This window comes from Erpetoichthys calabaricus, chromosome 15 (genome assembly GCF_900747795.2).
Source record: "Erpetoichthys calabaricus chromosome 15, fErpCal1.3, whole genome shotgun sequence".
In the NCBI taxonomy this organism is placed as follows: domain Eukaryota; kingdom Metazoa; phylum Chordata; class Cladistia; order Polypteriformes; family Polypteridae; genus Erpetoichthys; species Erpetoichthys calabaricus.
In genome coordinates, this window is record NC_041408.2 from 82,942,744 (window position 1) to 82,966,429 (window position 23,686).

Here is a 23,686-nt window from a genome sequence, read left to right on the forward strand (position 1 = left end):
TGTTGTGATAAACCAGCTCGGACACCAACAGGCAGACACCGGTAGTTCCAAAACACACACGTTTATTTTATAAAACTATCCCTTAACATAACTAGCCCTTCAATAGTCCTTCTTTCACCGCCTCCACTTCTCTCCTCTTAGCATTGTCTTATTCCTCCCGACTCCGGCTAACGACTGGAGGAAGGCGGCCTCTTTTATATCCACCCAGATGTGCTCCAGGTGTTTCGTGACGATCTTCCTGCGGCACTTCCTGGTGTGGCAAACGTGCCGCATGAACACCTGGAAGCACTCTGGGTGTCCCTGGTATTTCTTCCGGCAGCACTTCCGGGTGTGGTAAAAGTGTTGACATCCAGGGCTCCTCAATCCTCTGGGCACCCCTTGGTGGTGGCCACGGGCCCCTATAGGGTTGAGGTATAATTCCTCTCCCGGTCCTTCCAGGTGTCCCAGCTGGGCATAAGCCCCCAGCTGACCGCCACAATGTGTATATTTACATGTTACATACAGAAACTAAAATCTGTTATATTTTCTTACAGTACTAACATTACAATACATCCTTCTTTCTACTGTAATTCGGCCGGTGGAAGACCGGATGGTGTTAACGGTTGCAGATATTCTATGGGATATTGTAAGTTGATGTTTTCATCTTCTGCACCATCACCACCAACTATTTCAGCAAAGTCTATTGATACGCATTTAACTAAATGTGAATTTCCCCTTGGGATTAATAAAGTATCTATCTATCTATCTAATTTGCCATGTAACCGATCGACAATTTTCACGTTAATTCGTTTGACTTCATCGTTTCTCTGTGCTAGGATTGCCCGTGTACTCATTTCTTCTGTTGATAACCCTTCGGGATGAAATTCTTCAATAAGATTTGGACATAATAAGTCTTTTTTTTATTGGGAACTTAAAGTGAGGAAAACGTTCAAATTTATAAAGGCTGAGAGAGCAGGAACTGTGTCTGACAAAGCATTCACACGGATGAGATGTGAGAGGACCACGGATGTGGGCCATAAACTGGAAATGGTTGAGAGGAGGGCGGGACTTGAAAAAAATCTCTTGGCAATAGTCTTGTCTCAAGATTTTCTTTTATAATAGAGAGATTTATGTATTTATTTACTGTGGTATGGTGTCCAGAACTACACACAAAACTCCAGGTGTGGTTTTCATATGCATTTTATGAAGTCTTAACATAACATTCTGTGACTGACTTAATAAAATAATATACTGTTTTATTTACCTATTTCTTTCCCCCTTCATTCTGCTCTCCAGAAGTGGCTTTAGTCCACATTGCTTAAAAGTGTTGGATGTCTACTGTATGAGAAGGGATTTTGAAAATAATAATAATAATAATAATATAGTGTAATTCAATACAATAGTTAATAAGAATTAAAAGGTTATTAAAATATCGTGTAGGCTAGCCCTAAACAAAATAACACTGAAATTAAGAATATTTCATTCTAAATATATTGATGGGAAAGGCATTATATAAATAAAATGCATTAATATTATTATTATTAATATTAAATAATTATAAATAATTTAAAGCACTTTAACATTTATGACAGAAATTAAAATTTTTACAAAAATTATTTACCTTAGGCTAGCCATAATACAAAAAAATTAAACCATATTTTGTTGCTTGCAGTAAAGGACATCATTTTGGTAACTTTATATTGACACAAGTAATCTTATAAAGCATTAAAATATACTAAACATGAATAATACTTTTATAATCCTCTTTAATAAAACCCCTGTGTGCGTCCATGTGTCCGTGTGTGTGTGTCTTCTGGTGAAGTGCGCATGCGCAGGGCACAGTGCGACGCTTCAAAGCAGATGCTTCAAAGGCTGCCTGACGCGTCACACAAGACAGAGAGGGCGGGACCTATGAAATATCGCGTGGACGATCCAATCGGATTTCGGTAAATGAGGTAAGACCTAAAACATAACGCACGAAAAATCCAATCGGGTACTGAGACGCAGAGACCAGCTTCCCCAAAGAGGTGGGATTAGTGTTTGCTGTTGTGCAAGTGTTCACTCTTGAGGATGTCAGATTTGCGATTAACAAACTTGGCCCGGTAAAGTGTAAAGTGTCAGTCATTGAAGGGGTTTTCCTAAATATACGAATTTTCATGATGTTACAATAGGATGACTTTTAAAAGTAGATTTATTTTCGCGCACATAAAATCCATTGCTGGGGAGACGCCATACATACAATAATCAGCTGCACGCCAGCACAGATTAAAATACTTGCTGGGGAACTGCACAGAACTTGCTGGAGAGACGTATTACTGTGAGAGAAAATGAAAGGCACACAATACAGTGACACATATTACAGCCACATACAAGCCAGGATTACTGTCAGAGAAAATTAAAGGCATATTACCAACACGCACGCCTGTATCACCACCAGAGAAAATTAAAGGTGTATTACGGACGTACAAGCCAGCGGACGTACAAGACAGTATTACTGTCACAGAAAATTAAAGACACACAAAAATACGACCAACAAACAGAATGAGGTCAAGGTCCCTTGCCATTTAATATGGACTGTTCCTACTAATGTTTATGCACTACTGTTCTAGCGCCCGTTATTGTAACGGGCTTAATGTCTATTATAAAATATCTCTGTGGGCAATCTGATTGGACAGTTTGGTTTTGGTCACACAACAAAAGAGGTAGTGTAAGAGTGAGACACACAAGTAGGATTAACGGCGTGTTAGCCACACAGAGAGAGTTGCCTTCAAGTATAAAACCAGACAGGAGGTGAGAAAGGCGCCTCGCAGATAATAAAATAGTAGGAGACATGGGGCACCAGTGACATTCACGCATGCAAATTCTGAGGAAAGGCGCTGAAGGTACACGTAGGTCAAGAGATAACAAATATTTTTTTAATTGTTCTATTTCCTGTCTGTAACAGGTACCGTGGCTAGTAAATAAAATAACACTAATGACTTTGACATGTGAGATAACCCAGTACAGCAATTTTAATAAAAATCTGCGATGTAGTGGTTACATTTTTAAAAAATGTCTGGAGATCTGTCACGGAACAACTGCTTTGAAGAAGATAACAGCCCTTTTCGCTAGTTGAGAAGGGGCCCAGTTTAAGTTTTGGCGCCCCAAAGATGTAGGCCCGCCAGTGGCGCAGGCATAGGAAACAAAGCAGACAATAAAGAAAAGTAACATTAACATACCTCAACGACTCAAAATTGACCAAAAATGACATTAGTCAAGACTTTGAACCCTAGTTAGGGGAGGATCCCTGGCTGAGATGTAACAGTGACGCCATTTGGATGTCCTTGTTTAAGTGGGTACTCCTCCATTGTCACAAATACCTGTAAGGTTAAGTAGGTAGAAGATAGCGAATCGGTCCTGTATTAGTGAACGTGAGTGTACAGAGATGAGTGTACCCTGCAATGTAAAGGTGTCCTGTCCAGGGCCGACTTCTCATACCCAATTCTATGCAAGTATGAATTTTGTTCTAATCAAAGGTGCAGATTTAGGAGATTAATAAATCCTAATCTTATGGTAAATGAGTTAGATGCAATAAAATATTCATGAAGTGTGAGCTGATTCTGATCCAGAGCCACAGTGTGTAACCTCAGTTATCAAACAAGTGTATGCAAATGGTAGTGGAGCTGGAGTGTTGTACCTTTTAATAAGAAACAAAGTTAACAGCTTCTGGGCAAATGAGTTATACATATCACAGGTGTTATGTGGGATAGCATCAAAGAGGCCCTACCCGAAATACAAATACAGGTTTGGTTAGCTGGAAATTGTATAAAGTGGAAAATTGCAAAGTGGAGAACATTAATTTTTAAAAGTCGCAAGACAGCTGGTAAATCAAAAAGCAAATCTGGCTTGAAGCTACCCAGCAGCTAATGGAGAGGTCCTCTTTGTCTTCTCCCTCGGGCCTTTGATTGTTTGACTGTGCATTCATATTGCTGAAGCAAGTCCCGCTGATGGAGAGCCGGTTGCATGCGATTTTCTTCCCTTTATTCTGGCACTCACGACTAATCTTCCCTCGGAGACTGGTGCCACTTGTGAGAACGGACTTTTTGTATGTGTGGGCAAGAGTGGCTGACAGGCAGGGTTTGTGGTTAGATTCCAAAAGATGAGTCTGGCAACTGCTGAATGAGGAGGCATGGTTGAAATGAAATGCAGGCTCATAAGGCTGATTTGTCAAAATGAAACCATTTAAAAGAGCGTTCGATGAGAAGAAAATATGAAGCTGATTTTAAATGAAATGTCATTGAAGTGGTGAAAGAAATTGGTAACTGCACTGCTGCAACAAAATTCGATGCGCCTGAGAAACCGATGATAGGTTGGGGGAGGCAAGAAGATGTAAAAGAAAAAAATTAAGTGGCGTATCAGTCGGGGTCTGATTTTATGATCGAGTTTTCGGGTTTCAAGTCCCGACTTATATGTGTGTATATGTTATGGCCAAAACCCGAAATTGGCCAAAGCGGGAAATGTCCGGTCAAATCGGGAAATGGCCAATGTCGCTGTAAATTGACCGGCCAATGTCCGATCTTTTCCTCGATTTTGGGATTTGGCCAGCCAGTTTGCGAAATGGCTTGGGGCGATCGGCCAAAGTCGGAAGGAAAAAGGCATGAGCAGCGATTTGTTGCGCACTTAGTAGTGCAATTGCATTGAGTGTAGCCTTGGCGGCTCATGTTCAGAAAGCGGACGCCACTTGGTTGTTTCACAATAATTAAGATCAGGTATATAAGTAGATTTCACATTTCTGTTATCATTTTAGCAATAAAATAGTGACTTAACATCAGGGACCTATTTTATTGACCTTAAGGTTTGGGCGAGGGGAAGGCCGTCTCAAGTGGCGTCCGCTTTGCTGAACAAGACCCGCCTTGAGCAGTTTCTCGTGCAGAATGGAAAACTCGCTTCTGAATCTGCATCTGAAAATTTTTAAGCATCTTCGCACCTTGAGCGCACAGTCTTACATCAGCACATCGGATTTTGACCAGGGAGTTCTCGCCACTTCGCGAAATGGCTGGCCAAAGTAGCATATATGCTGGTCATTTCTAGTACTTCGGACTTTGGCCACACCTCACGGCCAAAGTGCGAAATGGCCGGTCAATTCGGGAATTGGCTGAACTTCGGGTTTTGACCGTAACATATATATGGTACCACTCTTTATAAGGTTTTGTACTTTATAACTCCCCACCTTCCCTTCTACATCTATTGTCCTCACAGGTGGCGCAGTGGTAGTGCTGCTGCTTTGCAGTAAGGAGACTGTGGAAGCTTGTGGGTTCGCTTCCCGGTTCCTCCCTGTGTGGATAGCGCTTTGAGTACTGAGAAAAGTGCTATATAAATGTAATGAATTATTATTATTTATTATTATAACCTCAGTCAATTACACGGAGTTAACGACAAGCAGGAGTTAAGTTACAACTTTAAATAATGTGTTATTGATAATATTCATAAAATAATAACAATAAGCAAAGTACAAGTGAATACTGGCAACCATACAACCTGATAAATGGTGACGTGTAGTTTCAGGCGGCACACAGACTCGTAGTTACTTAAATATCTCTAGTTAAATCAACATTTTTAGTCACCTTTCTTCAGGACAGGCCGCATGACTGTCTCAATATGGCTGCCGAGCTGTGCTTTCTGCTTGTTATTCTTCTTTTCATGCCATGGTGTGGGAGAAATGGAAAGGTAAAACGACCAAATGTATACATGTTCTGTCCAAATCCTAATGCCAATAGGATGTTGTGGCACAGAATGGCTTCTGATTCAAAACCAATCCCTAACAGCCATGCTTTAGACCACAGGTGTCGAACTCCAGTCCTGGAGGGCCGCAGTGGCTGCAGGTTTTCATTCTAACCCCTTTTCCTAATCAGTTTTCACTCCTAATTAACTCCTTTTCCCTTCATTTTCATAGCCCTGTTTTTAAGGATCCAGTCCTCTGAATGTATTCCCTTCTTCATTAAATGGCAGCCAAACAGAAATGAGATGTGAAACGAGGCAACAGGTGACCAGCTAAACTGGGATTTCAAACTCCAACCAACTTCACTCCAATCTCTTAATGAGAAGCCGATTCTTGCTGTAAATTAAACCCATTATTTAATCCCATGGCTTGTTGGTGCTCTCATTCTGCCACAGCAGACATTTCCAAAACTGTTGATTTTTCTGTTTTTTCTAAGAACATCGTCAAAATATTTTGGTTTCGTCCGTTTATAGGAGATGGACGTCTGAAGCAGAGCTCCGCTAGCAGCGGCTTTATTTTCCCACGTATTTCATATTATTTAGAGGTATCCTGTATTTAACCCGACCAAGGAACTTCCACTACAATATACAAGCATGAGTAACAAGAAGAAAAGTCAGAAAGAACCGGAAAAGAAACTTAAAGCTGCTTCAAAGTCTGGACAGACTTCCGGCCTGAATGCAAGTGCAAGGTATGGCCTCACGGAGACTGACCTGGAACAGGCAGACGAATGCGCAGAATTCCTGGGACCCCGCTCCATTGTATCGTCTCCAGTCGAGAGTGAAAATGGGACCGAAGGTGCAAGTGATACAGGTCGCGATGGATCGCCGATTTCTGAGGATCATTCGAGACTAGAAAGGGCTCTGCAGGACGTGCTCTCATCTACTCATCGCGAGCCCGCAGTGCCTACTGTAACAGGGGCTGGGTTTCCACTCGCGGAGCACGAAAGTCGAAGCGAACTGTCCGAACTGAAAGAGATGATCGCTACACTGGCCACTACCATGGTTACGGCCATGAATGAGCTTAAGAATGAGCTTAAGAAAGGTAACACGAATGATCTTAAGAAGGTGACCATTGAGCTCAAGAAGGATAACAAAGATAAGGAAACGCGTCTATTTAAACGTTTTGATGTGAACATTAAAGGCATGTTGGAGAAATTAGTGGAACACATTGAACAAACTAATTCAAAACTGAAAATGCTTGATGACCATATTAATGACGTTTCAGATCAGCTGGAAGACGTTAAGCAGGGACTCACGGCTCGAGTGGAAACAGCGGAACAACTGGCATCTAACGCCGATGATAAAGCCACAGCTGCGAACTCGGAATGCAAAAAACTTGGAGACAGACTTGCAGCCCTGGAGGATGGGTGCAGAAGAAATAATATAAGAATTGAGGGTATACCTGAGAAACGAGAAAGCTCAAGCCCAGTGAAATTTGCAGTAGAATTACTGTCTAAAATAATTGGAGATGACTTTAAACTCGACATTGAGATAGCCATGGCTTATCGCACAAAGATACCAAGCGCCTTCAAACCTAGGTCTTTTATTGTCCGCTTCGAGCGACTACGATGTAAGCTTGATGTGATGGCACTTCTCAGACACAAGCAAGAGATTATATTCGAAAATAATCTTATTCGTATTTTTCCCGACTTCTCACCATCAACAGCTGCAAAACGCAGATCCTACATCAACATTAAAAAGTTGCTACGGAAAGCCGATATCAAATACAGCCTCTTGTATCCCGCCAAACTGAAAGTGGAAGTTCAAGATCGACATTATATTTTCTTATGAATATATGAATGATGATGAATATCCTTCCTAAACTTCTCTTTTTATTTCAAAACATTTCAATATATATCAATAAATCGTTTTTTAAACAGTTAGATTCAATAATAACCTCATTCATTTGGAACTCAAAACACCCACGTATCCGAAGAGCGACCCTACAAAGACCTCAGGCAGAAGGTGGCATGGCTTTACCTAATTTTCAGTTTTATTACTGGGCAGCAAACATACAAGCCATAAAAACCTGGACACAAATAAATGAACATACACAGGCTTGGTCTGCAATAGAAATAAAATCCTGTAGTACTTCTTTATATTCCCTGCTCTGCTCTCCAATAAATGCAAGTTATCGCAAATATACTAATAACCCAATTGTGCTTTACTCACTCAGAATATGGAACCAAATTAGAAAGCATTTTAAGATGGAAAATCTTTTATCAGTGGCACCTCTGCAAGAGAACCACCTCCTTCAACCTTCGCAAGTATATCCAGTTTTTAATACCTGGAAAAGTTTTGGGATTAAAATGCTCAGAGATCTTTATATAGACAACATATTTACATCTTTTGAACAATTACGTTCAAAATTTAACCTCCCAGCTACACATTTCTTTTACTATCTTCAAATTAGAAATTTTGTTAAACAGAAATTGCCCGATTTCCCCCACCTTGCACCCTCCACAATGCTGGAAAAAATACTGCTCAATTCCGAGGAAACAAACACTATTTCCGCAATATATAAAATCTTATTAGAGTCCCTACCTTTCAAAGAAGATCTCTTAATCAATATATCAGAAAAGGAGTGGAAGGTAGCAAAGCAGAGAATTCACTCGAGTTCTATATGCGCAAAGCATAGAATTATTCAACTAAAAATTATATATCGAGCTCATCTGTCTCGCTTAAAACTGTCCAAAATGTTTCCAGGCCAGGATCCAACCTGCGAGCGCTGCAACCAAGCTCCTGCCTCACTGGGTCACATGTTCTGGGCCTGCACCAAACTAACATCATTTTGGACAAAAATTTTTAAGTGCCTCTCAGACAGCCTTGGGGTCACAATCCCTCCTAACCCACTAACAGCTGTGTTTGGTGTCCTTCCAGATGGACTGGAATTGGAGAAGGACAAGCAAACTGTGATTGCATTCACTACACTTTTAGCACGCAGACTTATTTTGTTAAATTGGAAGAATCCTAACTCTCCTCTTATAAGTCAGTGGGAAACCGATGTTTTATATTATTTGAAATTGGAAAAAATCAAATTTTCAGTTAGAGGATCTGTACAACATTTTTTCAAAACATGGCAGGATTTAATCAATATTTATTTTAGAATAAGAGAAATAACTATTATTGCATTTAACTCCCTTCTCCATCTCTTATTTATATAGATATTTACTTCTCCCTTTCTTTTGTTTAATGTTGCCTTATTAAAAAGCCTAAAGCAATTTTCCTTTAGCTAAGCTCTCCTTCTCAGGGGTGGGGTTTGATTAGTCTTCAAATTTGTTGGGTTATAAATTGATCTGTTTGTATGGAATGATTACAATGAAAATTAATAAAATAAAAATATTAAAAATCAAAAAAAAAAAAAAAAAATATTTTGGTGACCTGAGAGATCAACCTTACTGAGACCTCCACCTTTCTTTATTTTCAGATATTGTGTGATGGGCACAGGTGAGCTTCTTCAATAATGACCAGTTTTTGCTGCTAATTAACTTCTTTTGCCTTAATTTTAATTAACTTGACTCAAGCCACTTTATTGTTTCTTTTTCCTTAAATAGCAGCCAAATAATAGTGAGACTCAAAACAAGCCGCCACACGACCAGCTCACCTGTGTCCATCACACAATATCTGAAAATAAAGAAAGGTCTCATTAAAGGTTGATCTCTCAGGTCACCAAAACATTTTGACGGTGTTCTTAGAAAAAACAGAAAAACAACAATTTTGAAAATGCTATGGCACAATGAGAGCAGCAACAAGCCATTGAATTAAATAACGAGTTTAATTAACAGCAAGAGTCGGCTTCTCATTAAGAGTCTGGTTGGAGTGAAATTGGTTGGAGTTTGAAATCCCAGTTTAGCTGGTCATCTGTTGGCTGGTTTCACAACTCATTTCTGTTTGGCTGCCATTTAATGAAGAAAGGAATCAATTCAGAGGACTGAATCCTTAAAAACAGGGCTATGAAAATGAAGGGAAAAGGAGTTAATTAGGAGAGAAAACTGATTAGGAAAAGGGTTTGAAAGAAAACCTGCAGCCACTGTGGCCCTCCAGGCCCGGAGTTCGACACACCTGCTTTAGACCACGGGTGTTAAACTTATGTCCTGGTGGGCCACAGTGGCTGCAGGTTTTCATTCTAACCATTTTCTTCATTAGTGACCAGTTTTTCCTGCTAACTAACTTCATTTGCCTTAATTTTAATTAACTTGATCCCTTAGTTGTTTCTTTTTCCTTAATTAGTAGCCAAACCATAATGAGACACACAACCAGCCGCCACATGACCAGCTCACCTGTGCCCATCACACAATATCTGAAAATAAAGAAAGGTGGAGGTCTCAGTAAGGTTGATCTCACAGGTCACCAAAATATTTTGACGATGTTCTTAGAAAAAAACAGAAAAATCAACAGTTTTGGAAATGTCTGCTGTGGCAGAATGAGAGCACCAACAAGCCATGGGATTAAATAACGGGTTTAATTAACAGCAAGAATCGGCTTCTCATTAAGAGATTGGAGTAAAGTTGGTTGGAGTTTGAAATCCCAGTTTAACTGGTCACCTGTTGCCTTGTTTCACATCTCATTTCTGTTTGGCTGCCATTTAATGAAAAAGGGAATAAATTCAGAGGACTGGATCCTTAAAAACAGGGCTATGAAAATGAAGGGAAAAGGAGTTAATTAGGAGTGAAAACTGATTAGGAAAAGGGTTAGAATGAAAACCTGCAGCCACTGAGGCCCCCCAGGACTAGAGTTGGACATCCCTGCTTTAGACCAATGGAGGAACACAATGTCTTTCACCCTGCCCCCCCCAAACCATTTGCTGAGTTCAAGCTTTCCAGCTAGGTGGCCTTCCATTCCTGCAGAAAAAAATCTAAATCCTGATCCTAAAGACTGTGAGGACAGGGGTTTGGATAGACATGAGAACTTTGCTGTTCTCATCAATGAAATAACATGCTAATATTATATTTCTGACTTACAAATAAAGACATACAAAATATTTATCAACTTATATGCAGATTTTCACACCACAACACAGTCAGTTTAGGTTGATGTGTGCCATGAATGCTCCCAATGATGGATTCTTGTCACACCCAAAGTCGTGTCTGCTGTGATAGACAGTGGCACCTCATGGATCCTGTAATGGAAAACATTGGTTTAAGAGAAGAATATTTGGCACACAGACATACTGCCACCTAATTCTGCCACCTAATTCTCATTCCTTGTTTTTTTAGACATTTACAGCATGGTGCAACTCCCATTTGAGAAAAGCAGGAACTCAGATTGAAAATATTGAAGAAGACTTTCGCAATGGATTGAAGCTTATGCTCCTCCTGGAAGTTATCTCAGGTATAAAGCAAACTGTGTGAACGTTTTGACATTCATGTTTGACTTACAGTTATGTGAAAAAGCTTGGGATCCCATGTCAGCCTGCATAATAATTGACTCTCCTTTCAACAAAAAAGATAACAGTGGTCTGTCTTTCATTTCCTAGGAACATCTGAGTACTGCGGTGTTTTCTGAACAAAGATTTTTAGTGACGCATTATTTAGTTGTATGAAATTAAATAAAATGTGAAAAACTGTCTGTGCACAAATGTGGGTCCCCTTGTCATTTTGCTGATTTGAATGCCTGTCACTGCTCAATGCTGATTACTTACAACACCAAATTGATTGGATGAGCTCGTTAAGCCTTCATAGACAGGTGTGTCCAATCATGAGATATAAAGGTATTTAAGGAGGTCAATTGCAAGTTGTGCTTCCCTTTGACTCTCCTCTGAAGAGTGACAGCATGGGATCCTCAAAGCAACTCTCCAAAGATCTGAAAACAAAGATTGTTGAGTCTCCTGGTTTAGGGGAAGGCTACAAAAAGCCATCTCAGAGGTTTAAACTGTCAGTTTCTGTAACTGTAAGGAATGGAATCAGGAAATGGAAGGCCACAGGCACAGTTGCTGTTAAACCAGCAGGTCTGGCAGGCCAAGAAAACTACAGGAGTGGCATATGAGCAGGATTGTGAGAATGGTGACAGACAACCACAGATCACCTCCAAAGACCTGCAAGAACATCTTGCTGCAGATGGTGTATCTGTACATCGTTATACCATTCAGCGCAATTTGCACAAAGAACATCTGTATGGCAGGGTGATGAGAAAGAAGCCCTTTCTGAACTCACACCACAAACAGAGTCGCTTGTTGTATGCCAATGCTCATTTAGACAAGCCAGATTCATTTTGGAACAAAGTGCTTTGGACTGATGAGACAAAAATTGAGTTATTTGGTCAGAACAAAAAGCACTTTGCATGGTGGAAGAAGAACACCGCATTCCAAGAAAAACACCTGCTACCTACTGTCAAATTCGGTGGAGGTTCCATCATGCTGCGGGGCTGTGTGGCTAGTTCAGGAACTGGGGCCCTTGTTAAAGTCAAAGGTCAACCCAATATCAACAAATTCTTCAGGATAATGTTCAAGCATCAGTCACAAAGTTGAAGTTACGCAGGGGTTGGATATTCCAACAAGACAATGACCCAAAACACAGTTCAAAATCTACAAAGGCATTCATGCAGAGGGAGAAGTACAATGTTCTGGAATGGCCATCACAGTCCCCTGACTTGAATATCATCGAAAATCTATGGGATGATTTGAAGCAGGCTGTCCATCAAATTGAACTGAACTGGAGAGATTTTGTATGAAGAATGGTCAACAATACCTCCATCCAGAATCAGACACTCATCACAGGCTATAGGAGGACAGCGTCTAGAGACTGTTATATGTGCAAAAGGAGGCTCAACTAAGTATTGATGTCATATCTCTGTTGGGGTGCCCACATTTATGCACCTGTCTAATTTTGTTATGATGCATATTGCATATTTTCTGTTAATCCAATAAACTTAATGTCACTGCTGAAATCCTACTGTTTCCATAAGGCATGTCAGATATTAAAAGGAAGTTGCTACTTTGAAAGCTCAGCCAATGAGAAACACAAATCCAGAGAATTAAGAGGGGTTCCCAAACTTTTTCATATGACTGTATAACTATTTCATGACTTGTTTCTATCCAGTATATGCTGGCCATCATAATGGAACAGAAAATGAATGTTGAGCAGATGCTTATTTTAGGGATTCCGCATTGCAGTACTAATGGGCCAAGGCTTTCAAAAGTGAATGGAGTGTCACAAGAAATCATAGCTTCTGTAAGTGTGTTTTTCTGCGGACAACTGAGGACACTCAGAATGTACAAAAGAACATTGAAACATAGTCATATTGTAACACAGGGGGAAAAAAACCTAAACACAAACAACTTCATTCTTGGATATAAAGAGCAATGTGTCAGAATATAATTATATGCATTGCACAAAACGTATTCTTCTGTCCACCATTACAAGTGACTTTTAGAAGACCTTTTGGCTGAGTGGTGGCTCTAAGGCTAGGGATTGCACTGTGTCAAACGCTTGGGGGCGCTGTTGCCCTGTTAAACCCAACAGACAGACGTAGACACTGGGAAAAAGCAATAAGATCTTTAATTCTTCTTCTTTTAAGCAGCGTCTCCAAAGCACTCCAGCCACAATAAACAGGCAAGAGAATATACAACAAAAATAATAATAATAATAAACACAATCTCTCCACCACACCTCCCAGCAAGCTCTGTCTTACTCCTCCCAACTCCGGCTCCCTTGCCGGGTTCCCATCAGTCCTTTATATAGTCCTTGATCTGGAAGTGCTTCTGTTCTTCCTCCCACGTGACTTGCCAGCACTTCCGGGTCAGATGGAGAATCCCAATTCTTTAATCAGCCCAGAAGTACTGTGGGGCTTCCATCCTCCTGACTTCCTAGTACTTCCAGGCTGCAAGGGAAGCATGACTCCCCAGGTCACCCTGACTCCCTGGCGGCACCCACGGCACCCAACAGGGCTGAGAAACCAAGTCCCAGCATGCCCTGCAGGAATCCGGGGCACTGCTACACTCCAGGAGAGCTGGCATCTAGCGTTTTGGGGGAGGCAATGTCCTGGAAAAGCTGCCTTCCCCCATCCTTCCATCCTTTGAGCATCCTGACCGGGTTGAGCTGCCAGCCATCCCTCACAACTGGCAATCGGAAAGGTTGCTGGTTTGAATCCCGTAAACGCCAAAGGTGACTCTTCGTTGGATCCTTGAGCGAGGCCCTTAACCTGCAATTGCTGCGTCCTGGGTATGACATTAATCTGCATCCAGCCCTGCATGTAGGCCCTCCAACCTGCCACTCCAACCGCCATAAAAAAACCTCACATTGGTTCCATTCCTTCTGAACTAGTGTGGCGCTGAGGTGTCACCCGTCCATCGCATGGCTGCACTCGGGTCCTAATCTGGGATCCTGCGTTGGTTTGTCATGTGGTGGGTGCGGCAATGCGCCATATCAGGCGCCTACAATCCCAACATTTGTTGCAAAGAGTAGACATAGTGAAAGTAAACGGTAAATGCTCCATGTGCTTCTAAGGAGCTCTGGGACATGATGATGCATAACGTCCCATCAAAAGTGTCATCAGATGATCCAATTTTAAGAGAGCGTAATTCATCCATTTGATTCGTAAGATAGCAACAACACTATGTGATCTGTTTACAAACACTTTTGTGTTTTTCTTTGTTTCTTGTTTAGGTGAAAGGCTACCAAAGCCAGACAGGGGGAAGATGCGTTTTCACAAAATTGCAAATGTCAACAAAGCTTTGGACTTTATTGCAAGCAAAGGAGTGAAGCTGGTCTCCATTGGGGCTGAAGGTATCTTCTCTCTCTCTGTGTTTTCTCTGCTAGTGAATTCACTTGTGCGTGAGTTATTTCTAAGTTATTTGTGTGGGAGAGAGCCTTCTGACTTTTTTTTTTACTTTTGTCCTGCACACCTTGTACCCACCAAGATTGCAAAATGGAAATTTTAAAATTCTTAAGGCTCCAGGTGGGATTGGCACTTTGGTTTACCTCTGCTGTCACCTCACAGGTTCATAGCCCTGAGCTCATGAATGGTGTCCTACAGCTCCATGGAGCCATATTTCATGTTTCTCTGAATGCTGTGAGTGTGGGATTTACATGTGTTCGTATTTTGTGGGTTTCTGACCTCCTCAAAGACGTGCATATTAGTTTAGTTTGGCTAATTGACACCCACTGCATGCCCAACCTATCTGGAAAGGGGTCTCTCTTTGAACTGCCTTTCCCAAGGTTTCCTCCATTTATTCCCTACAAGGGTTATGTTGTCTTCTTAGAGAGTCAAGGCTGGGAGGCTGTCAAGAGGCAGGGCCTGTTAAAGCCCATTGCGGCACTTCTTGTGTGATTTTGGGCGATACAAAAATAAATTGTATTGTATTGTATTGTAATTGCTAATTCTAATTTATCCCAATTGTGGCATTGTGAGTTATGAATTGGACTGACATGCCATTCAAGATGGATCCTTCTTTGTGCTTCATCTTTTTTCTCTTTGCAAATCTACAATGGTATACTCCAAAAAAATGGATGGATGCATGCATCCCTTAGGCAGCAGTGCCACCCACTAAACCACCATTCCACCTCACACTACATTTTATCATTCATTCATTTTCTAGCATGATGTTATCTAGTTTACGGTCACAGGTGCCTAACCCAGCATCACTGGGCACACGAAAAGGGCAACGCATCATCACAGGACACATTCAATCACACACGCCAACATTTACTGCTAATTTAGAGTCTCTAGTTAAGCCAACATCCTCATCTTTGGGGGGAAAACCAAAGTAATTTGAGAAAACTATACGGTGTGTATTACATCATAATATTTTCAAACTCATTAAAAAGATTCAAAGTTATTTGGGGCTATAAGCTGGTTAAGTTTGAAGATGTTACCAAGATAGGATTGGCAGATCTGTTAAAAAATTATTACAGAAGGACTTGGACAGCATACAGGCTTCGGCAGATTTGTGGCAGATTACATTTACTGACATCAAATTTCAAGAATTACATGTAGAAAGAAGAAATGTGAGGTCTGAATACACAATGGGAGGTCTGAAAATCGACAGTCCGCCTTATGAGAAGGATTTAGGTTTCATAGTGGACTCTAAGCTATTGACTTCCCGACAGTGTTCAGAAGCCATTAAGAAGGCTAACAGAGTGTCAGGTTATATAGCGCCTTGATGTGTGGACTACAAGTCACAGGAGGTTCTGCTCAAGTCTTTATAACACACTGGTGAGGCCTCATCTGGAGTCCTGTGTGCAGTTTTGGTCTCCAGGCTACAAAAAGGACATAACAGCACAAGAAAAAGTCCAGAGAAGAGCAACTAGGGTGATTCAGGGGCTACATGGGATGAGTTATGAGGAAAGATTAAAAGAGCTGAGCCTTAAGGAGATTAAGAGGAGACCTGACTGAAGTGTGCAAAATGACGACGGGAATTAGTCCAGTGGATCGAGACGGTGACTTTAATGAGTTCGTCAAGAACACAAGGACTCAGTTGGAAACTTGTGAAGGGGAAATTTCACACAAACATTTGGAAGTTTTTCTTTACACAGAGAACCACAGACACTTGGAATAAGTGACCAAGTAGAGTCAGTAAGACAGTAAGACTTTAGGGACTTTCAAAACTTGACTTGATGTTTTTTGTTTTAGAATTAAGTGGACAGGACTGGTGAGCTTTGTGGGGCTGAACGGCCTGTTCTCGTCTGGAATGTTCTAATATTATATTACCTATCCATCCATCCATCCATTTTTCTAATCTGCTTTTGCAGAGCAGAGTTTTCGGAAGCTTCAGCCTGACCCAGCAATCACAGGACAACAACAACCCCTGATTACAGGGTTGCCAATCCATCACAGAGTGAACAAACAGACAACTTAGCAATTCCAGTCCACATAACATGCATGTCTTTGGACTGTTGAAGGAAACCAGAGAACCAATCCATGTGAACAAAGGGCAAACATACAAACTCCATGCAGGGAACATCCAGGACATGAACCATGGCCTCCTTGTTGCAGGGCAGCAGCGGTACCATTGCTGTACCATGCCACCCCATACCAATATCAATATTTATATTATTTACCAAGTATGTGTAGCACTAGTTATTTTCTTATTCATGGCTGTGGAGAGTTAGAGGCTAGTCTGGCAACACGCGGCCCAAGGAAGAAATAAATGCTGGACAGAGAGCTTATACTTCTCAGGGCACACCCCAAAAGTAGTTCATATATTGCTTGTCCACCAATCTACCCACCCAACAACCATCCAATCCTTCCTTCTATTCATTTATCCATTTTTCAAACCTGCTTAGTCTATTATAGAGTAGTGCATAGTCATAGTCTAGCCTGATAACAACAACGCAAGACCTTACCCTTGTTGCAATTAACAGTCACAAACATAACAAATAAATATCGTTGTGAGGCCTCTAAAATGCATCACGCTTCACCTACCTGCCCAGAAGAGGCTCACCCCTGTCCAACCTACTCTAATTGCTAACTGCTGGACCTGGCCTAGCATTAGGAAGCTGGCATTAAATAATTAGAAAAGTCCCAAAACATATCAAAAGCCCCACAAGGGACTGTAAACCTTTGGCATGTGTACAAAAGGGTAAAGAAAAAATATTTATAAATGATTTATTAGAAAAAAGAAATAGAAAAATATAAACACATGTTCAAAACAGCAAACACAGACAAAGAGGAGTTGCCTAAAAGGCAATCCTAAGCAAGTAAGCTCCAAAGCACAATCCAAAAGAAATCCAAAAGTCAAAATCTTTAAACAGAAGCAAGAAAGTCACAAAAAACAGTATATCCAACAAAAGCAGAAATTTTCCAAAAAATATTCCAAACACATGCACAGTTAAAGGGACAATACACATTTATGAACATAGCGGAATATACATGATGATATGATAAATAATAATTCAAAAATGACAGTAAATCATAAAATACACATAAATACTAACTGTTACATACGTAACAACCCTGAAGAGACTCCAGCTCATAGCAATGCACGCTCACTCACACAGGACCATTATCCAACCCGCTATATCCTAACTACAGGGTCACGGGGGTCTGCTGGAGCCAATCCCAGCCAACACAGGGTGCAAGGCAGGAAACAAACCCTGGGCAGGACGCCAGCCCACTGCAGGGCACACCCACCAACACACCAAGCACAATTTAGGATCGCCAATGCACCTAACATGCATGTCTTTGGGCTGTGGGAGGAAATCCGCGCAGACACGGGGAGAACATGCAAACTCCATGCAGGGAGGACCAGGGAAGCGAACCCGGTTCTCCTAACTGCGAGGCAGCAGCGCTACCCACTGCGCCACCGTGCCGCCACACAGGCCCAATTGAGCATAATTAATTAAATTAAAATGCGTGTTTGGGATGGTTCTGTATATAGCCCCTATGAACATGAGAAGAATAAGCAGACCCCACACAGAAAGCGACTGGACCAGGTTTCTGCAACTATGAGAAGACTGTGCTAAGTACACCGCCACAGGCACAGCCACAACTCAATTCAAGTCAGTTTTATGTATTTTATAGCATACACAAATTGGCTTCTTCTATAGATTTATGGATTTATAGTGACATTATTGTCAGGTTGAACATTGTAAAAGAATACACAAAACAACGTGAAAGGTTTGGGGATCCACCCCGTATACTTGGAATAAGGATGGTGTAGAGTAGGTCTTTGTAGACATGACACAGAATTGAAAAGAAAACAAAATGGCTGCCATATATGCCGTAGATGGAAAGTGATGTAATGGGAGAACGGTATTCTGGGAACCGGAAATGACATCAGAAGGAGGTGGGATCTTGAGAACTGGAAGAGGAAGTGATGTTGGATGTCTTCTGAGGACCGGAAGTGGCTTTAGGCTGAGGGTTTATCGCCTGGTCTGCAGGGTAAGAGAAGAAAGAGGGCAGCGCCAGCCCCCCGGTCTGGAGGGAACATACACTTATTCAAGCCCATAAACTGTCTCCCAAGCGCACGTGACAACCTATTATAGTAGTGAGTAGAAATACTTCTTTAACAGAAAAAGCTTACAACACATTCCGTTTTCTGGTTCTTAAACTTCATATATTCACTTAAAGCCAAAGAAATGTCACTCCAAAATATGAAGTGGAATAAAAAAGTAAAATGTTTAGTGGCACAAGAACAGAATGCTGTTTATAACTTGAGGACGTTTAACATGCGGAAAAGCAATTTCACTTTTGGAAAGGCCTTCCTATGAAATTCATTGCTTTTGCTTGAATTGCAGAAATTGTGGATGGGAATGTGAAGATGACTTTGGGTATGATCTGGACTATCATCTTGCGCTTTGCCATTCAGGATATTTCAGTGGAAGGTAAGAACTATGCAGTCATTTTTATTCGATTCAAGACCATTATGTCTGTCTTTGGTAAAGACTGGAAATGCTTTTTAGCTTTATTATTAAAATTTGCACATTGATAGCACCTGCTGATAATTACTGTGTTCTAGCTATTAAATAAAGTTTCATTCCTTTTTTTTTTACAGTAGTAGTTCACTAAAATATTTTTTGGCTATTTAACAATATTTTAGTAAAAATGCATGTGTTTGGGACGTTGTCAGCGTACAAATGGATGAGTAACAAGTAATGTGTGATTTGTTCCTGGACTTTTTGATATCGTTTGCTGTTAGTTGAGCATTGGTCACCATAGACCCCCACAGTGCACAGGGTGGCCTATATTTATGTATATGACGTTTCACAGGCTGTAGCATTTAACTCTTTCAGGGCTGATGTCAACATTTGTCAAAAGGAAGAGTCGACGATGGTAATCAACTGTAAACTGTAACAAAACCAACCGTTATGTTTTAGTCACCGACTCGTTTCTAGGAGGAAAGTTAGCTTTGTTGGTTTTGACGGAGATTTCCAGCACTCCCATGAGTAGCAAGGCACAAACAACGGCAAAAATGGCCCTGACACCTGGCGAGAGATCAAAGCAACAACAACATTTATTTATATAGCACATTTTCATACAAAAAATGTAGCTCAAAGTGCTTTACATAATGAAGAAAAGAAAAATAAAAGACAAAGTAGGAAATTAAAATAAAACATTAATTAACATAGAATAAGAGTAAGGTCCGATGGCCAGGGAGGACAGAAAAAACAAAAAAAAAACTCCAGACGCTTGGAGAAAAAAATAAAATCTGCAGGGGTTCCAGGCCACGAGACCGCCCAGTCCCCTCTGGGCATTCTACCTCACATAAATGAAATAGTCCTCTTTGTATTTGGGGTTCTCACGGAAGGACTTGATGATGATGGACATGCAGACTTCTGGCTTTTAATCCATCAATGTTGGAACATCACGGTGCCTTGAGTAGATGGTGGTGGCGCAGGCCGCCACCACAAAGAAACTGGAAAAAGAAACAGAAGAGAGAGTAGGTGTTAGTATGGATTTAGTTAGTTTAAGCGGATGCTTAAACCAGAATATTCCGGCTAAGACGTTTTGCCTCTTCTCTCTGAACTGGACTATGACTTGTCGGACTCCGACTTTGAATGTGAGATTCTGGCTTCAGTTGATTGGTCCTCAGCTATTTGTGGTGCCGGCCCAGGTTCAAGTAGTTGACACGCCTATGGCACTGTTCACCTGGGAGGACTGCCACTGAACAATAAGGCAGAATCCAGATTTCAATGCACTACGACAGTGACCGCTGCTGCTGCCCCAGCCACGCGAAGACAGCCTGGCAGCAAGCCTGCTGCACATTCTTGGCAAACTGGCAGCCACAGCATGCAACAACAACATATTATGTTGTGTTATGTTACGTATTTCTGTGTGAAGCCATTGCTTTTCAGTAAACTGTTTTTTGGAAAAAATATTCAGCCCTCAAAGAGTTAAACTACTGCGTGAAAAGTATCGACAATGGCATCACCATGTAGACTGGGAATGGGAGTAACGATGTGTTGGACCGGGCATCCCCTGCTGTGTTCGAATAAGGTTCTTAATGTTCATGTTCCATGATGTTACTTGATAATAACTTTGGTAGTTTCCTGACAATAATGCCTTTTCAATCATATACATAAATATGGGCCACCCTGTGTGTAAGAAATTTGCTATCTCTGTTCTGCATGACATTATAAAATTCAACCATTTTTTGGTCATGACTGCATACTACCTTGGGCAAATAACATAAAACAATATCACTTTTGGGTGGGGTGTTGCTTTAAGCCTTATCCACTAATTGGGATGCACTGCTGATCCTTTTTCCAACCTGCTGAATCTGAACACAGGGTCACGGGGGTCTGCTGGAGCCAATCCCAGCCAACACAGGGCACAAGGCAGGAAGCAATCTTGGGCAGAGTGCCAACCCACCGTAGGACACACACAAACACACACACACACACACCAGGGCCAATTTAGAATCGCCAATCCACCTAACCAGCATGTCTTTGGACTGTGGGAGGAAACCAGAGCGCCAGGAGGAAACCCACGCAGACATGGGGAGAACATGCAAACTCCACACAGGGAGGACCTGGGAAGCGAACCCAGGTCTCCAGGTCTCCTAACTGCGAGGCAGCGGCGCTACCTACTGCACCACCGCTGATGCACATTAAAAATAAAAGCTTAAACAGAAAAATGAAAAACAACCTCATCTTAAAGGAATACCCCACCCTGGAATGTTATTTTTCATGTGTTGCTTACTCCATGTAGTTTGTAAGGCTGGGCAAGAAAATATTTTAATCTCATATTTTCATACAGAATGGAGAAAAAAAAAAGTATATGACATAATAGAAGCCAATAGTGACCAATGCTGTACAATGGTAAAGTATATGCAATAAGTAACATATAAAAAAATATAATTTTTAAGTGGAGGATTTCTGTAATGAATACAATCATGATAAGAAATGCTAATTATACAGTAGCTTTGATTTACTAAATCACTCTACAGTGATTTATGTTAATCTTTTTGTAACAATGTATAAAACCAAATACTGTATATTTGTATATAGTGACTTTCTATAGTGCCTAGCAACCCATAGAATTTTATAAGAGCTGATTTATTGCACAGATGATCATATCTCAGCAGATGTCAATAATACGTAGATTTGAAAACTCATTTTGTACTCTAATCTTTCTAGAAACATCTGCCAAAGAAGGCCTGCTACTGTGGTGTCAGAGAAAGACAGCTCCATACAGGAATGTCAACGTCCAGAACTTCCACGTGAGGTGAGGCCATCCACACCATTCTCGATTGAGAGATTAGCCTGACACGGTCTCTCATTTAAAGCACCACAGGCTATGGAAGTTCCTGACCTGTTCAGTACAACAGATCACTTCTGGTCACCAGAAACGTTCCACTGCTAGCTGTTAAGTAAAAGCTATGGACCAACGCACAGCCTGCTTAGCTGGTTACCTGAGGTTCATTCTTGGTGAACAATTAAGCTTCTATTTTAGGACCGTCAACTGCCCAATAATGGGATTTGTGTCTCTATCTCTCTATCTCTCCCTTGTTGATGCAGACACTCATTTCCACTGTGGCATTCAGCAAACGGGCCTTCAGCCTGAATGCAATTTCTGATGTTACTGCGCACCATTTATTGAATTGCTAGTAATGAACTTTTTACATTTCTCCACTCTGTGAACAGGGTGATTGGGGAAGAAAAAAATAACTGTGTTTTTTTGTAGCATTTCCCAGTTATAAAATTGTCCATCACTTTTTAAAATAATTATAGCACATTAAAGTATTTAATTGAAACAATACCACATACAGTGCACTCCTGAAATTTAAATTCTCTGACATTTAAAAAGTGTGCGACTCCAGTAATTCATCGTGATTGATTACACCAGCTTGTTCAACAGTATAAACCAGGCTCCAGTTTAACGTCATTAAGAAAGACACAAAACTGGACGCCTGCTGATCATGAACTTTATTACTGGCGTACATCACTGAAGGACAGGCTCAACTTACTGGACAGCACTGGTATCTGTCAATAAGGGCGCGCACATAAAGCGACCTTCAAAAGGGCGACCTCAATTGGGCGTGGCGAATAAAAGCGCACATAAATAAAAGCGATCTTCAAAAGGGCGACCTCAATTGAGCGCCGAATAAAGGCGCGCGTAAATAAAGGCGAGCTTCGAAAGGACGACCTCAATTGGGCGCCAAATAACTGCGCGCATAAATAAAGGAGCGCTTCAAAAGGGTGACGTCAATTGGGCGCAGCGAATAAAGGCAAACGCAACAAAATTACAGAAAATTTATTAGATAAAGGCAATGATTGAACGTATAAAAAGGTGAAAGCAAGAATATTAAAACATCCAATTAATTAATGCATGAACTTCTAACGAACTACTTCTAACGAACTATTTCTAACGAACTATTTCTAAAGCTCTCTATATTTCGTTGTTTTCAAAATTACAGAAAATTCGATTAAGGCAATGACTGAATGTATAAAAAGGTGAAAGCAAGTAACACTTGAAGCTGTAGATTATGTGCAATGCCACGTAGATATTCAAGATGCGGTCTATTAGCATAATCAAGGACAATTAATTTAATTCGCTCCCAAGGTCATCCTTTTGAAGCGCTCCTTTATTTGCGCGCGCATTTATTCGGTGCTCAATTGAGGTCGTCCTTTTGAAGCACTCCTTTATTTACGCGCGCCTTTATTCGGTGCTCGATTGAGGTCGCCCTTTGGAAGATCGCTTTTATTTATGTGCGCTTTTATTCTCCGCGCCCAATTGAGGTCGCCCTTTTGAAGGTCGCCTTTATGTGCGCGCCCTTATTGAATAGAACCGACAGCACTTACATATCAGCAGAGTATGAGAAAAATGGAGCGAAGGTCTTAATGCTATTGCTTATGATGGGTGGTATGCATTTTAAAGTGTTTCATTTAGTTGTATTTGCTTTTACTAAATCATCATTTCATTATCATTCCTTATCAAGTTTTAAATGTAATTAATTGTTTGTTTTTTTTCTCATTGTGAAGCTGGAAAGACGGTCTGGCATTCTGCGCACTTATTCACCGGCACCGACCTGATCTCATTGACTACTCTAAGCTGAACAAGGTCTATAGTG

General features: G+C 41.0%; 1 protein-coding gene across 1 annotated transcript in view; it reads left to right on the forward strand.

The window, feature by feature from the left end:
- The window catches only part of LOC114665647 (alpha-actinin-2), a 143,847-nt gene that overhangs the window by 24,668 nt on the left and 95,493 nt on the right, over positions 1-23,686 (forward strand). The window contains exons 2-6 of the mRNA XM_028820256.2: positions 10,953-11,067; positions 14,340-14,459; positions 18,912-18,998; positions 21,753-21,840; positions 23,598-23,676. Of these exons, the coding sequence (XP_028676089.2) occupies positions 10,953-11,067; positions 14,340-14,459; positions 18,912-18,998; positions 21,753-21,840; positions 23,598-23,676 (489 nt within the window). The remainder of the gene's footprint in view (positions 1-10,952; positions 11,068-14,339; positions 14,460-18,911; positions 18,999-21,752; positions 21,841-23,597; positions 23,677-23,686) is intronic.